The following is a 16433-nucleotide window of genomic DNA, read 5'->3' on the forward strand; positions in this document are numbered from 1 at the left end:
TAGTATCGTGCCAGCTTAATTTTGATAATTGTACTTTGGCTATGTAAGTGAATGTCCTTGATTTTAGGATATGCAACACATTCTCAATCTGAAATTAAAGGTATAAGTATGTGTATTATATATATATACACACAGAGAAAGAGAGAGAAAGCAATTGACAGTAAGTGTTAGAAGTAAGACACTAAAGAACAAGTATGGAAAAATGTTAATATCTGAGGAATTTGGGCAAAAGGTATACATGTAGGAATTTTTTATACTATTCCTGCAAATTTTCTATAAGCTTGAAATCATGTCAAAATAAAAAGCTAAAAATCTTACCATACAAAAAAATCAGACATTTCATAAAAGCAAAATCAAAGATGAGAAATTATTCAACCCCTTAAAACATTTTTTTTTTGCTACTTAACTGGCACTAAAACCAAAAATGACAGTGGTATCCAGATTCTGGAGAAGTTGGTACTTTCATATTTACTGTTTGAATAACTGGATCCAAACCTTTTGAGAAAAACAACTTGACAATATGAACTTAGAGTTAAAAAAAAGAGAGAGACAGATTCCAGTGATTCTACTGGTGGGACTCTAGCCTAAAGAAAAAAACACGAAAGAAAAACCATTATACACAAATGTAATCACTACAGCCTTAAGTAGAATACAAGGAGAGTTTAAAAGAAAACAGAATCACTCATGGGAATTATTCAGTCACTAAAATAGTCTATAAAAACTAAGTAAACATGGAGAAGTACTTAAAAAAGACACAGTAATATGATAAAAGTAAAACTGCATGAAGAGAATAATTACAAGCTACAGTTTTAAAAATAACTGCACAAAAAAACTTCACAGCACTGTTACAGTATTTGTAGGAGATTTTTCCCTTTATCTTTCAAATTATAACTTTATTATTTTAATACTGAGAAATACACAAAAGAAAATGAGCTTAGTTACTACTTTCACATTAATCCTTTATGTTTACAAGGTGCACCTGGAAACATTTCAGCAAGAGAAATAGGGGAAAAAAGGCACGAGAAAGTGATTTACACAAATACCTTTATTTTGTTTTTAGATGTATATAGCAGTATACATTTGAGTAAGGAGGCTGCTCAAGTCCAATATGGGAAAGGTTACAAAACATACATAAAAAATATTCATATCAAAAGCATGAGGATCCATACAACCTTTTTTTAAAGAACAAGCACATTCATACAAATGGAAGGGTTGTGACAAAGAATTTTAAAGTTCAAGAGCCTGTCACAATAATGAGGTATCAATAATGGGCAAGAGGAGTCTTGCAAGCTTCTCTCCTATCCATTGCTCACTGAAGTCTCATTCGTTTTTCAGGGGGGCCTTTGGTGCTCACTATCTGTTGGACGTTCTTTGTGGTCTCCTTCTCCTCAGATTTTACCGTTTCTGGTATAGGTTCTGCCTCTTTCTTTGTCTGATCCACTAGACGTCAAAAGCAGGTATTTTTTTGGACGGAGAGGAAGGCAGAGGGATGAGATCAATTTAGACAACAGTAATGTGAATAGTTTAGGCTCAAGTTCATTTAAAACTGCCTATCTCAAGTTCTAAATTTAGCTGTTTTATCAGGCAGATATATAAGAACCTATTTACAAACCTAAAAACCTGATAACCCAGGCAAATTTGTGATCATAGACAAAAACACATGTCATTTAAATAAGACGATATGCATAAACAAGATACATGATCTCTCCCAGGCTGAACAGATAGTTCAATACCTATTTTCAATGATGAAACAGAACACCTTTTTTCACACTGAGATCTGAACTAAAAACAAGCTCAAATCACCTCGGCTTCTCCACCCCTCCTCAATACTTAACTCTTCCCACTCCAATTAATCTTTTAAATACTCATATCAACTACCACAAAAGCACCATCTTTTGGCAGTTCAGCAGATCTCAAAAATTAGGAGTAACAAACTACCATGAGAGTCTAGGACAAAAGGACCACAGCTCATCTTATGTGCTATACCTGTTACTGAGTTAACCAGACTGGTTTTATTTCAAGTTTAATAAGAATATCAGGAACCATACCTGGGACAGGCTTTTCTCCAGACTTTTGCTAGAATTTTTAAAAAAAGGGCGGGGGGCAGGTGGGGAGGAGAAAACAGGGCAGGTTAGCAAAATTTTCTTCTTCTTGACTTCATAATTCTTATTAAAATTACACCTTCATTCAAATTATACTAAAAATGACTCCATAAAGAGGAACCACTATTCACGTACCATAAAAAGTAAATTTATCATTTTCTACTTCTTATCCCCTTGCTCCAGAAAAGACACAAAACTAAAACTAGAACAAAAGAGTCAAACATAAACAATCCCCCCTTGACTATCTATCCACATAGCCCTCTGCCTCTGCACCTAGGCTAAAATGCTTCACAAAAAGTAGCTAAGTAGAATCCAGTGGGAGAGAATAATGGAGTCTTTCAAGACTCCAGAGGCTTATTTGTTTAGGGGATATGAGCTTGAAGAAAGCAGAATAAAATACAGATGAACACTCCAACTTACAAAGATGGCAGGTATGGGAAGCAAAGAGGAAAAAGGTATTTTTCTATGAAAATAAGTCTTCTGACGACAGTACTATTAATAATCAAATTACAGGGGTGCCTGGGTGGCTCGGTTGGTTAAGCATCTGCCATGGCTCAGGTCATGCCACCTGCTCAGCGGGGAGTCTGCTTCTCCTTCTCCTTCTGCCCAACCCACCAGCTCGTGCTCTCTCTCAAATAAATAAAATCTTAAAAAAAAAAAAAATTTTTTTTTTTTAAATCAAACTACAGTAAAAAAAAATGATGGGGACATCATGAGTCAGGAACAAGGTCAGATCCTCCATTCTGTATAGCAGTTCTTTTATTTGATTATGCTGTCATCTCCCTTTTCCTATTACCCACCTTAAATGCTTTAAAACAGTTTCCCCCTCCTCAAGGCTTACAACCCACTCTTCACTTGCAGCCAATAATTCTATATTCTACATTTTTAAAAAAAGGATGTCAACATCCGAAGTTCCCTCCCAGCTATCTCCTTCAAGCTTATTATTCCTTTTCCTATAAACACACACATACACACATACACACACACACATAACTTTATAGACTTCCCCATCATCTCAAAAGAAAAATGTTCTCTTCATTTTTAAGTTTAATGTTTCCAGACATTTTCTGAATTTCTTTCTGAATTTACATGCCCTCCCTAAGCTTTCTCATCTATTCCTATGACTAAAGACTACAAAATTTCCTGATATCACATGTTCCAGATTCATGCTGACAACTGCCTACTAGCCCATTCCAACTGCAAGCTCTGGGAAGTTACACTTAATAAGGCCAAAACTGAGCTCCACATTATTATCCAATGTGCAGAAAAGATTAACATAGCCAAAGGAATGTTGAAAAAGAAAACCAAAGCTGGTGGCATCACAATTCCAAACTTCAAGCTCTATTACAAAGCTGTAATCATCAAGACAGTATAGTGCTGACACAAAACAGACACATAGATAATGGAACTGAATAGAGAGCCCAGAAATGGACCCTCAGCTCTATGGTCAACTAATCTTTGACAAAGCAGGAAAGAATATCCAATGGAAAAGACAGTCTCTTAAACAAATGATGTTGGGAAACCTGGACAGCCACATGCAGAAGAATGAAACTGGACCACTTTCTTACACCATACACAAAAATAAACTCAAAATGGATGGAAGACTTAAATGTGAGACAGGAATCCATCAAAATCCTTGAGGAGAACACAGCAACCTCTTTGACCTAGGCTTCAATAAATGGTGTTGGGAAGACAGGGCAGCCACATGCAAAAGAATAAAACTAGACCACTATCTTACACCATACATAAAGATTAACTCAAAATGGATTAAAAACATGAACATGAGACCTGAAACCATAAAACTCTAGAAGAAAACATAGGCCATAAGCTCCTTGACATCAGTCTCGGAGATAATTTTTTGGATTTGACACCAAAAGCAAACACATCAAAACCAAAAATAAACAAGTGGAACTACATCAAACTAAAAAGCTTCTGCACAGCAAAGGAAACCATCAACAAAATGAAGAGGCAGCCTACAGAATGGGAGAAAATATTTGCAAATCCTGTATCTGATAAGGGTTAACATCCAAAATAAAGAATTCATACAACTCAAAAGCAAAATAAAACAAAAACCCCAAACAACCGAATTAAAAAATGGGCAGAGGAGGGACACCTGGGTGGCTCAGTCCGTTAAGCATCTGCCTTCGGCTCAGGTCATGATCCCAGGGTCCTGGGATCGAGTCCCACATCAGGCTTCCTGCTCAGGGGAGTCTGCTTCTCCCTCTGCCTGCCGCTCCCCCTGCTTGTGCTCTCTGACAAATAAATAAATAATATCTTTAAAAAAAAAATGGGCAGAGGAACTGAGTACTTTTCCAAAGAAGACATACAATTGGCTAACAAGTACATTAAAAGGTGCTCAACATTCTAATCATCAGGGAAATGCAAATCAAAACCAGAATGAGATATCCCTTCACACTATCAGCATGACTATCATCAAAAAGACAAGAGATTACAAGTGTTGGCGAGGATGTGAAGAGGGAACTCTGATACATTGTTAGTAGGAATGTAAACTGGTACAGACAGTATGGAAAACAATACAGAGGGTTCCCAAAAAATTAAAAATAGAAATACATAATCCAGCAAGCCCACTTATGAGTATATATCCAAAGGAAATGAAAACAGGATATTGGAGATAACTGCATTCCCATGTTTACTGCAACATTACTCACAATAGCTAAGATATAGAAACAACCTACAATCTGTCAAAAGATGAATGGATAAAGAAAATGTGGTATGAAACTGAATATTATTCAGCCATCAAAAAGCAGGAAATACTGCCATTTGCAGAAAAAAAGATGAACCTTGACGGCATTATGCGAAGTGAAATAAGCCAGAAAGAGAAGTTGAAATAGTCTATGTATCACTTATATGTGGAATCTAAAAAGACCAAATTGATAAAGAGAGTGAAGTGATGGTTATCAGTGGCTTGAGTGGTTGGCAGGGGAAACGGGAAGATTTTGGTCAAAGGGTACAAACTTTCACTGATAACATGAGTAAGTTCTGGGGATCCAATTACAGTATGGTGGTTATAGTTACTACTACTGTATTATATACTCAGAAGTTGCTAAGAGAGTGAATCTTAAATGATCTCGCCACAAAAAAGAAATGGTAATTATGTGACACGATGGAGGTGTTAGCTAATGCTACAGTGGTCATTTTGCAATATATATAAGTGTATCAAGTCAATGCACTGTATACCTTAAAGGTACATAATGCTATACATCAGTTATATCTCAATAAAGCTGAAAACAAACAAAAAGTTTTATTACTAAGTATTCTTTAATGCTATTGTTAATGGAATTGTTTTCTTAATTTCCTTCTCAGATAGTTCGTTAGTGTATAGAAATGCAACTGATTTTTGAGTGATTTTGCATCCTGCAACTTTAATGAATTTGTTGATTAGTTCTAACAGCTTTTTGGTGCAATCTTTAGGGTTTAGTATGTGTAAGATCAAGTCAGGAATTATGTAAAGAGATAATTTTACTTCTTTTCCCATTTGAATGCCTTTTATTTCTTTTTCTTGCCTAAATTCTCTGGTAGAACTTCCAGTACTATGTTGAATAGAACTGTGCAAAGTGGGTATCCTTGTCTTGTTTCTGATCTTAAAGGAAAAACTCTGAGAATATTAGCTGTGGGTTTATCACATATGGCCTTTACTATGTTGAGGCACATTCTTTTTTTACCGAGTTTGTTGAATGTTTTTATCATAAAACTGTGTTGAATTTTGTCACATGCTTATTCTGCATCTATTGAGATGATTGTATGATTTTTAACCTTTGTTCTGATAATGCAGTATACCATCAAGATTGATTTCAGTATATTGTACCATCCTTGCATTCCAGGGATAAATCCCACTTGATCATGGTGTATGATTCTCTTAACATGCCATTTAATTTGGTCTGCCAGTACTTCGTCGAGGATTCTTACATCTGTGTTCATCATGGATACTGAACGTAGTTTTCTTGTAGTGTCTTTGTCATCTTTGGTATCAGATTAATGCTGCCCTCATACAATGAATTTGGAAATGTTCCCTTCCTCTTCAATTTTTGAAAGAGTTCGAGAAAGATTGGTGTTAATTAATTCTCTTTAAATATTTCATAGAATTCACCTATGAAGTCCTCTGGTCCTAGACTTCTCTTTGTGGAGAGGTTTTGATTACTAATTTAATCTCTCTACTCATTTTTGGTCTGTTCAGATTTTCTATTTCTTCATGCCTCAGAGTTAGTAGGTTGTATGTTTCTAGGAAATTCTTATACATTTTCCAATTTTTTTAAGGTTTTCCAATTTGTTGGCATATAATTCTTTATATATAGTACCTCTTTTTTTTTAAGTTAAACTCATATTTTTTAAAAAAATTTTTTATTAACATATAATGTATTATTTGTTTCAGGGGTACAGGTCTGTGATTCATTAGTCTTACACAATTCACAGCGCTCACCATAGCATATACCCTCCCCAATGTCCATCACCCAGCCATCCCATCCCTCCCATGCCCCTCCACTCCAGCAACCCTCAGTTTGTTTCCTGAGATTAAGAGTCTCTTATAAACGGTTTGTCTCCCTCTCTGGTTTCGTCTTGTTTCATTTTTCCCTCCCTCCCCCTATGATCCTGTCTTGTTTCTCAAATTCCTTATTATATATAGTCTCTTAATGATCCTTTGTTTCTGTCTCCTCTTTCATTTCTAATTTGATTTGAGTCTCCTCTGTTAGTCTAGTTAAAAGTTTGTCAATTTTATCTTTACAAAACACCAACTCTTAGTTTCATTTTTTTCTAGAGTTTTTCCTGTCTCTACTTCATTTGTTTTTGCTCTTATCTTTTTCACTTCTTTCCTTTTGCTAACTTATATGTGAAAATTAAACAACACACTCCTGAACAACCAGTGGTTCAAAGAAGAAATCAAAAAGGAAATCAGAAATTATCTGAAAAGAAATAAAAATGAAAACATACCAAAATTTATGGGGTGCAACAAAAGCAGTACTAAGAGTAAAGTTTATAGTAATAAATGCCTACATTTAAAAGGAAGAAAGTTCTCAAATAAGCAATTAAGCTTACCGCTCAAGGAATTAGAAAAAGAACAACAAACTAAAGATTTCTGGTTTCCAGTGCTCGCTTCAGCAGCACATACACTAAAGATTTCTGGTTTCCAAGAAATCTGTCCATTATTATCAGTATGTCCATTAATTAATATGAACATTAACATGTCCATTAATAGTCTTTCATATTTCTGGTTTTGTGTGTTCTGTTCCCATTTTCTACATCAGAACTGTCCAAAAGAAGTATGTGAGCCACAAATGCAAGCTGGTAGTTACATCTTTTTACTCCGTACCCCACCCAAGTCTTTGAACCCAGTATGCATTTTATGCTTACATCACAGCTCAGTTTACATGGGCTGTGTTTCAAATGTTCAACAGTCACATGTGCCTAGTGGCTACTGTACTGTGCAGGTCTAGGTGTTCTTCCCCCACCCTCCCTCATCCATACTATGTACTCGCTGAATGGCCAACCACAGCTAACCTCCTACACTATCATGGTTCCCCATATCCCTACACACACTATAATTTACTTATTCAACAGACACTATTTTATCTTCAAATGGAATTCATGAGAGTTCTCTAAATAGACTTTCCTGTCCTACATTCCATTCTGTCCTCCGCTCCCTTCACCACTACATCACCATTCCAAAAGCACATAACTCTCACACAGTGAAGTCAGGGAAAGGGGAAGGGGAGGCCTGTTCTAAAGTCATCTCAAAGTGTGAAAAATCTCAATCTAAAACAAACCTGAAAATTTTATCTCCCCATCAAGAAAAACAGTATACATGACATTGTGTGTACAAAGCCCTGCAGGTGTCTCTGTGAACTGAGACTAACCAGGAGAATAACATATTCACATATTCCATCTCATACCTACTTCACTTCAAAAGTTCATTTAGTAGAATGGCAGGTGGATTTGTTATTGCTATTATGCTAAATAACATAAGAGAATTTATATAACTTAAGCATCAATATGATCTAACTCTATTTATTACTCCTCCATTTATTATGCCAAACCCTCTACTTCAACTGTTCTTTTTGTTACAAGTTTTTTGTTTCTTAAGTTTACTTATAATCTCTACACTCAACGTGGGGCTCGAACTCACTATACCGAGATCAAGAGTCACGTGCTCTACCAACTGAGCCAGCCAAGCGCCACTTGTTACAAAAGTTTTAACTAGTCTATCATTTAAGGACTTCGATATCTACTACATCAGGATGAAAGGCAGCATACAGAATAAAAACAGCATGAGTTTCAGATTCTAGTTTAGTTACCATCTATGACACTTTCAGCAACTTTGGAATGAGAATGTTATGTATAAGCAGTCCTTAGTTTGTGAAGATTCAAAGAGAAAATAAACTTAAGAGCACAGAACAGTGTTAATTCCATTCCCTTTACCCACTATCTCTATTAAGTCTTTAAAAACCTTTCCTTTGATTCAGAGGCCCCTTTTTTTTCCACCGGAGACCATTTTTAACTAATGAGAAAAGTCACTATTTTTAGGTCACAACTGAAACAGTTCTCAATTAAAAATAAATAATCCAGGAAAAAGCATCAAATCAAATTAACCACATGTGTTCTCATTACCTGCACAAATTTGGGTGGAAATTTCTGTCTAAGGTCTAGGAGTAAAGCATCCACACGTTGTCTCTGAAAAATAGAGCTTGGTTCTTCTTTCCTTTTGACTTTAGGTTTGACTTTATCTATTAAAATATGAAGTCCAAATCAAAACACTGCCTAATTAGTTTGGTGTCTTACATTTTACAAATCTTTGTCCACCACGAATATACTCAAACATCATTATTTTTAATGGCTACTATTCCAAAGATTATCCCCCCAAATAAACACAACATATAGAAACAAGTGTTCTTAACACTTCCCTCTTAAATGAAGTTAACATTTTAACATTTAAAAAGCTGATTAAGTCTTTTAAAGATATTTCAGTTTTAGTATGTAAGCATAGATAGACATTAAGAATTTTAAGGCTAACATTTTCCATAATTACCTAAATCACAATCCAGATTATGGATTTGAAATTATCTTGTGTATATTTTAAGTGTATTAAATGGTCTTCCCACGAACCTAACAGGTACAAATGGAAATGCAAAGTTCACAAGCTCAAGTTATCATACTTGATTATGATTCACTGAAAAAAACAGACAAACGAAACAACAGCAGATCATAAAGACAAGAAAGAAAAGAACTTGCAAGAGAAATTCTGAAATTAATCACGTATGGAACTTTCCCCAGGAGGGAGTTGTATTGGGGGACTATCTATAAATGAAGAGTTCCAGGTAAGTTTTATTCCAAACATTTCATTAGGATGGGGGGGGCAAATAGCTCTTGAGAGAATTGTATTCAACAGATGCAAACTTTCCTATGTCAAATGTTGCTGCCTGCACCTATTTTTTTTTTTTTTAAAGATTTTGTTTATTTATTTATTTGACAGAGAGAGAGAAACAGCATGAGAGGGGATAGGGTCAGAGGGAGAAGCAGGCTCCCCGCTGAGCCAGGAGCCCGATGTGGGACTCGATCCCAAGACTCTGGGATCATGACCTGAGCCGAAGGCAGTCGCTTAACCAACTGAGCCACCCAGGCGTCCGACCTGCACCCACTATTAAGAATAAATATAACTAGGGGCACCTGAGTGGCTCAGTTGTTAAGCATCTGCCTTTGGCTCAGGTCATGATCCCAGGGTCCTGGGATCGAGCCCCGCATGGGGTTCCCTGCTCACTGGGAAGCCTGCTTCTCCCTCTCCCACTCACCCTGCTTGTGTTCCCTCTCTCGCTATGTCTCTGTCAAATAAATAAATAAAATCTTTAAAAAATAAATAAATAACTGTATCTGAAAGACCATTCATTCCACAGGTCTGAATTCTATTTAAAGGCTACTTTCCCTCAGTAATTTATTCTGAGTTGCTATTTCCCAGAGAAGGAAATTCAGAATATAGGTATATTGCCATAGACACATTTCCAGAGCACTTTTATTGTAAAATATGGTGCAGAACCATTAGGAGACTAGCAGCTATGGAAACTAAGGGGTCTCGCACCATAAAATATGGTGCAGAACCATTAGGAGACTAGCAGCTATGGAAACTAAGGGGTCTCGCATAATAACATGGAAAGATCAGAAAACAGACTGGTCATCTGGAGACAGGGCTATAAAAGCATCTCCCCTACTCTGAACATGGGAGATTCAGGTTCCAGATTTCAAGATGACTCAATAGTTAGGTAAGCAGGATACATCATCATGACCCACTCCTCATCACTGATACCCTCTATATGTTCCAAGTATTTTAAAACCTTGAATCAACTTACCAAAGATTACCAGTTACCTACAGATTAAAATTTCTATCTGTTCCTATGGGAAAGCTTGTATTACCACATCTAGTTACATGAATTGCAGCTATGAAAATGTCATCATCCTATGAAGTCTTTCTATCTAAAACACACCTTGAAATCAATAGCTGTTTTCTTATAGAAAACAGCTTTATTCTCAGAATACCAAAAAGTGTTCTACCCACCTTGCTCTTCATGATCTTTGAAGTGCCACCAATACCCTTTGGATGGATGATATCTACAGTATGACAGAGCTTCATCAAAAGCTGATTGAATGCCATGCACTGCAGTAAGCTTGTAAAAAGAAAACAAATTCTGAATTTCTCATTAGATCAACTAAAATCTCCAAAGTAAATACCCACAATATTACATATGCAAAGAAAGTAATTTTCTGTTTTGTTTTTTTCAGAACTTCAATCACTATAGAGCTGGGGCTGTGATATATACTTTTAACATGAACTTGGCCCATAGAAAGCCATGTTTAATACATTCTAGTAGTCAACACTTCGTGCCAACATACACAAGGGAGAGAAACTTCTGTTTGATTCTTGGAAACAAGGTAGCTCGATTAAAAGTTTTCTTTAGTGTTTCAAGAATGTGAAATACTTACCACCCTAGAGTTTATAACTGACCCCAAGTCTGGTGCTTGATAGATCACTCCAGCAATGATATAGTAATCAGCCAGTGGGATAACTAAAGTAGTGAAAATAAAAACACTCATGAATATAGCTATGCACACAAACTGCTAAATAGACTTTCATAAAAAGAACAACTAAAATTTGATATTTTCTCATATTAAAGCTTAAGACAGGATTTGGCAATTCCTATTTTTGTAAATAAATTTATACTGGAAAACAACCATACTCATTTATTTACATTATTATCTAAGGCTGCTATGACACTATCTGAGTAGCTGTTACAGACACCCTGAGGCCCAGAAAGCCTAAAATATTTACTCTCTGAACCATCACAGAAACAGCTTGCCAACTGGAGCAATGCTTCTCAAATTGGAATGTGCATCTGAACCACCTAAATATCTTGTTAAAGTCAGATTCTTACTCAATAGGGACAGTGCATTTCTAACAAGTTCCCAAGTGATCCAGTGCTGCTATTAGTCACCTACACTTTGGGGAGTAAGACCTCAGAGCGAGAGATTTAGGGCCTAGGGTGAAGATACCAGATGCACTGAACTTGCCAGTGTGTCCCATTCCTGGGTCCTAAGGAATAAAACAGCTGCTAGTGAAGCTGGTACCACCTTATGTCACTTCCATACCTTGAACCCTCTAATCATGGAAATCTTGTTCCTGGTCTTGCCTTTGTTCTAAGGTTCTTTTTTTCCACTGGGCAGGGACTCTAGATCATTAGATTTTGAAATTAAATGTGGATTCTTAACTCTGGAACCACAACTTCTTTAGCAAGTCATTGTCTGAAATCATTATCAGGGTGAAGGTTTTTCCTAAATGTCTTGATGAGGTTATCTAATGAGAAGATGTAGCTGGTCATCTCTGGAATAGTCACTAGCTCTCTGATTCAAAGTCAAATCTGAATTCTATACTCTTCAGTGTGATTTCTAAAGCAAGTTTATGTTTGGTAATATAAGCCAGATAAGTATTTTGGGTGAATGTGTCAATGAGGATTTTCAATTGATCCTCTATGAATTTGGTGCAACTGCATCTACCATGTATGTTTTTAAAATAATTAGACTCAGTGGACTGAGAGGAGTTGTTACTTAGGATGCTTGAGGTTCCCAACAACTATCCTCACAGAGGAGGTGGCTTCAATGTAGTGAGGTACTTTGTTAGTGCCTGGAGAGTTGTCCTTGAGCATGCTGGAAGACTTCTGGTGTCTAAGCATGTGACCAGTGGAACTTGGCTTTTGAAATATTTCCTAAGTGGTAAATTTATCCCTGCTGAACTAGTGTGCCTAGACATTTCTAAAAATAATACTGTTATAGTGGAAACCTCATTTCCTTCTGAGAGTTTGGAATTTTGGCAGGCAGAGGATGTCCACAGAAAAAAATTCTGGACTCTGAGTATCAAAAGGACTTCCCTAAGCAGACATACTACATATGTAGTGTGGGGGGGCGCTGCTGGAGGAAGGATGTACTTGGTGCAGCCCCTTGTAGAAGGGAAAGCAAAGGAAGCTTACACATGGATTCTTACAGATCCCACTTGACATGGCTTTTTCCCTTACTGATCTGTCTGTGGATCCTTACTGTGCTGCCATAACAAATCTTAGGTATAACTAACATACCCATATGCTGAGTCTGCTGAGTCCTCTTAGCAAAGCACTGAACATGTATGTGGTCTTGGGGAATCCCAAAAACAGAACCCAATCCAAAAAAGTAAGAACATGGAGCTCAGAAAGTTAAGCAAATCATAGTATTTTAAGAAGAAAATTATGCCTGAAGTCTACATTTTTACCTTGGGTAGGGGACTGCCGCTGTTGCTTCCGAATGATAAAAAGAATGGGCTCTTGAGCATGTAAAAGGATGTATTCCACTCCAACCATTTGACTGCAAACAGAACACAGACATCCAGAGATCTATGAATGCCCTACAAACAATTGTGTAGAACAGTCAGATTATTATATAAAAGTAGAGCAACTCTGTAAATCAAATTAAAACTGCTTATGTTTGATATTAAAAACTGGCTGTCCAATAAAACTGGCTATTTTCCCAGGTAGGTAGAATATAAAGTAAGATTTGATTTTTAAACAACTCTACAAAAATCCACAATAGGGCGCCTGGGTGGCTCAGATGGTTAAGCATCTGCCTTCAGCTCAGGTCATGATCCCAGGGCCCTGGGATCGAGTCCCGCATCGGGCTCTCTGCTCCTTGGGAGCCTGCTTCTCCCTCTGCCTCTCTCTCTCTCTGTCTCTCATGAATAAATAAATAAAATCTTTAAAAAAAAAAAAAAAATCCACAATAAACTTAAATCTGAGTATTTTGTCATGAAAGTACACTGAAGAGTGTACATTTCAAAAAAGACAACCAAAATACTGTAATACTTCCTGAGATGTATAAATATATGTAAAATCTAGAAATATATAGTACATGAAGACCATCCACGTCTTGACCATGTATTTTAACTATATATTCTACTCAACAAGAAAATGTCCAAAACCTTATCCTTGCCTGACAAATTTTGACCTGACAGATTGTTTAAAAGTAACAATAAGTTGTCTTAATAGTTGTAAATATTTGCCTCCTAAAGCTATTTAAAATACCTCAGAAATTTAATTTCAAGAACCCCTCTCTGATGTTTAGCTGACAAATGAAAAACCGTATTACACAACTGTTTCAGAAACTTTTGTAATAGCAATAAGTTCTTAATTATTTAGCATCCGAAGTCTGAAGAACCTTACTTTGCAATTGTCAAGCTAAAATTTTGTCATACGAAGAAAAATCTCCTATAAACCAGACTACGGTTTAAGGTATTAAATTTAATGTTAAAGAGACAATTAAGTATGGTCACTTAGTGGAGAACAATTGCATTGCTAAGATCACTAATTGGATCTGCATCTAAGCCTCACAGCTATATTTTAACTGGATAGTAATATACGAAATTATACGGAAAAGCCTTCCTAGGTTTTAAGTGACTACTGGTAATTCCTTTGCATGTCAAATTTGTACAACTCCCCGCCACCCCCAAAAAACTCGAGTTCTTCCAAAACTTCTACTCTGTACTTCACTATCCATAGCTTGAGAGAATCATTCATTTCAAAATCTCTAATTGGCGAAGATGTGGCCTTCTTACAATAACTTACTTTAAGTGTTCTAATGTTAGTCTCTGCATTTTGACCACCTCATTATTACATGTTCTATCGTAAAAAGGATTACTTCTTTCTGAAAAGTAATCCAGGACACTTCCACTGTTCAAAATGGGGATCCAGGAACTGTCAACCCAAGAGATTCCCAGCAGATTATCTACAGGAAAGAAACAAAATGATAAAGGATGAGAAAAAAGAAAAAAAGCCAATCCAACATTTATTTTGCATCTAATGCAGGAGGCACTACAAATATAAGAATTGCATGGATCCTAACCTATACTCTCACAGAAGAGGTAAGTGTGCAAGAAAGCAATGACAAGATGACATGATAAGTGTTATAACAAAGGTATGAATAAATGTGTTACCAGAGCACAGTGGAAGGAGAATACCTTACCTGAGGGATCAGGAATGATTTTTCACAGGGTGAGGAGGAGGTGGGAAATGCATCCCAAAGAAAACACATTCACATCCGCCAGTTTGAGACCTCCCAATTACGGACAGAAATAAGTTAGGAAGCTATTATATAGAGGAGATAATGATGCAAAAGTTATGAAGCAGGTGAGAAGTAGAATGCCCTTAATTACAGCCACACAATCTCACATTTTGGAATAGAATTAACTCTTTAATATTTCAAAATGCAAAAAGAAAAAAAAAGACATGGTAAATAGAACTAGATAGCTTTATTAATGAGCTTTTGTTGGCTACTGACAGCAGTAATGTTCCATAACACTGACAGTACTAAATCCCATTAACTGTAAGTTATGAATATCAAAATGCCTATTAATACTAGTTGAAAAAGGAAGAACTGAAAATTTCAACCTCTCCTAAACTGTAATTGCTTCTGGCACCTTTGAAGAAGTCAGACCTACTCCAAGGCAACAAGCAGTTTTAACGGAAATTAATCAAATGAGAAAAAGTAATTTTATAAAGGTAAAATGTGCTGTGTATGTTGTAAAATAAAGGAAAAAAAACAGATGACGTATGTGAATGATCAAATAATGAATACAGACCATTAAGATGGTTCATCATAAATACATCATGCCATAACCAAATATCTAACATGCCAGGAAATTATGTTTTCAGAAAAAGACAAATTTTTTTTAATGAAAAGCAACTAAGGATAATCATTACTCTCAGCTTTAAACACTAGAGTCCAGTTATTAAAGTAGTTTTCTTCAAAGCAACTTTCCTACACATTTTTTAAATTTCCTTAGGAATAATTATATAAAAGCATTTGTGGGGTGCCTGCGTGTTTCACTCGGTTAAGCGTCTGCCTTCGGCTCAGGTCATGATCCTGGGGTCCTGGGATCGAGTCCCGCATAGGGCTCCCTGCTCCACAAGGAGCCTGCTTCTCCCTCTGTCCTCTGCCACTCCCCCTGCTTGTGCTCGCTCTCTCTGTCAAATAAATGAATAAAAGCATTTGACAATTATAGGTTTGTTTCTTACATAATGGTAACTATGTCTATATGGTGTCATAAATTACTGATAATAAACTGTTACAATATTACAGATCATTTCAGCATAGGTAGAAGAATAAGCTGCAGAAACAAATAAATATGTAATTATAGATTCTACCTACCAACAATTATGGAGAGTCAACAGTTATGGGCATGAGGTAATGAGGACCTGGTGGAAGGCAATGGCAATGCACAGGAAGATAAGGACGAAATTGACATTTTTAGGGAGAAAACAGATAATTTCCTGAATGATCAATTATAAAGTCAGAGTACTTAGGAACCAATAACTCATTTAGTAAAGAAATGATAATGATTTTGGCTTGGATATATTGAGTTTATTTTTTTTTTTTAACGATTTTTAGAAATTTATTTATTTGCCAGAGAGCAAGAGAGAATACAAGCCGGCGGGGGGTGGGGGCAGGGAGCAGCAGGCAGAGGGAGAAGCAGGCTTCCCGCTGAGCAGGGAGCCGGATGCAGGACTCGATCCCACCTGGGATCATGACCTGAACCAAAGGCAGACGCTTAACCAACTGAGCCACCCAGGTGTCTCTGGATATACTGAGTTTAAATATGGAATCAGACTCTTCGGAATTTAGAAGGAATCGTAAATGTCTTCTGCTCCAAGTGACTGTTTGGCGCAATTTCCCTATAATTTTCTTCACCAAACTGTATTCTGATCAGTAGTCATGTCATATTTTCCCCATTTTCTAAACTAATCAAAGATGAAAAAT

At 36.4% G+C, this 16433-nt stretch overlaps 1 protein-coding gene across 5 annotated transcripts in view; it reads right to left on the reverse strand.

Annotated features, from left to right (window-relative positions):
* MED6 (mediator complex subunit 6) overlaps positions 1–16433 on the reverse strand; it is a 30488-nt gene that overhangs the window by 10868 nt on the left and 3187 nt on the right. The window contains exons 2-9 of one of the 5 annotated variants that reach the window (XM_064571260.1): positions 15491–15640; positions 14243–14402; positions 12898–12989; positions 11085–11167; positions 10660–10768; positions 8724–8839; positions 2049–2076; positions 1028–1440 (exon numbers count right to left, since the gene is read on the reverse strand). In XM_064571260.1, the coding sequence (XP_064427330.1) occupies positions 1310–1440; positions 2049–2076; positions 8724–8839; positions 10660–10768; positions 11085–11167; positions 12898–12989; positions 14243–14402; positions 15491–15640 (869 nt within the window). In that variant the 3' untranslated portion in view covers positions 1028–1309. The other 4 variants (XM_045870335.3, XM_064571261.1, XM_064571263.1 and 1 more) reach the window with 4 other exon arrangements.

The sequence above is a fragment of the Mirounga angustirostris genome, unplaced genomic scaffold (assembly GCF_029215605.1).
Source record: "Mirounga angustirostris isolate CCGP_5_RB_7025 unplaced genomic scaffold, mMirAng1.0.hap1 SCAF_9, whole genome shotgun sequence".
Lineage (NCBI taxonomy): Eukaryota > Metazoa > Chordata > Mammalia > Carnivora > Phocidae > Mirounga > Mirounga angustirostris.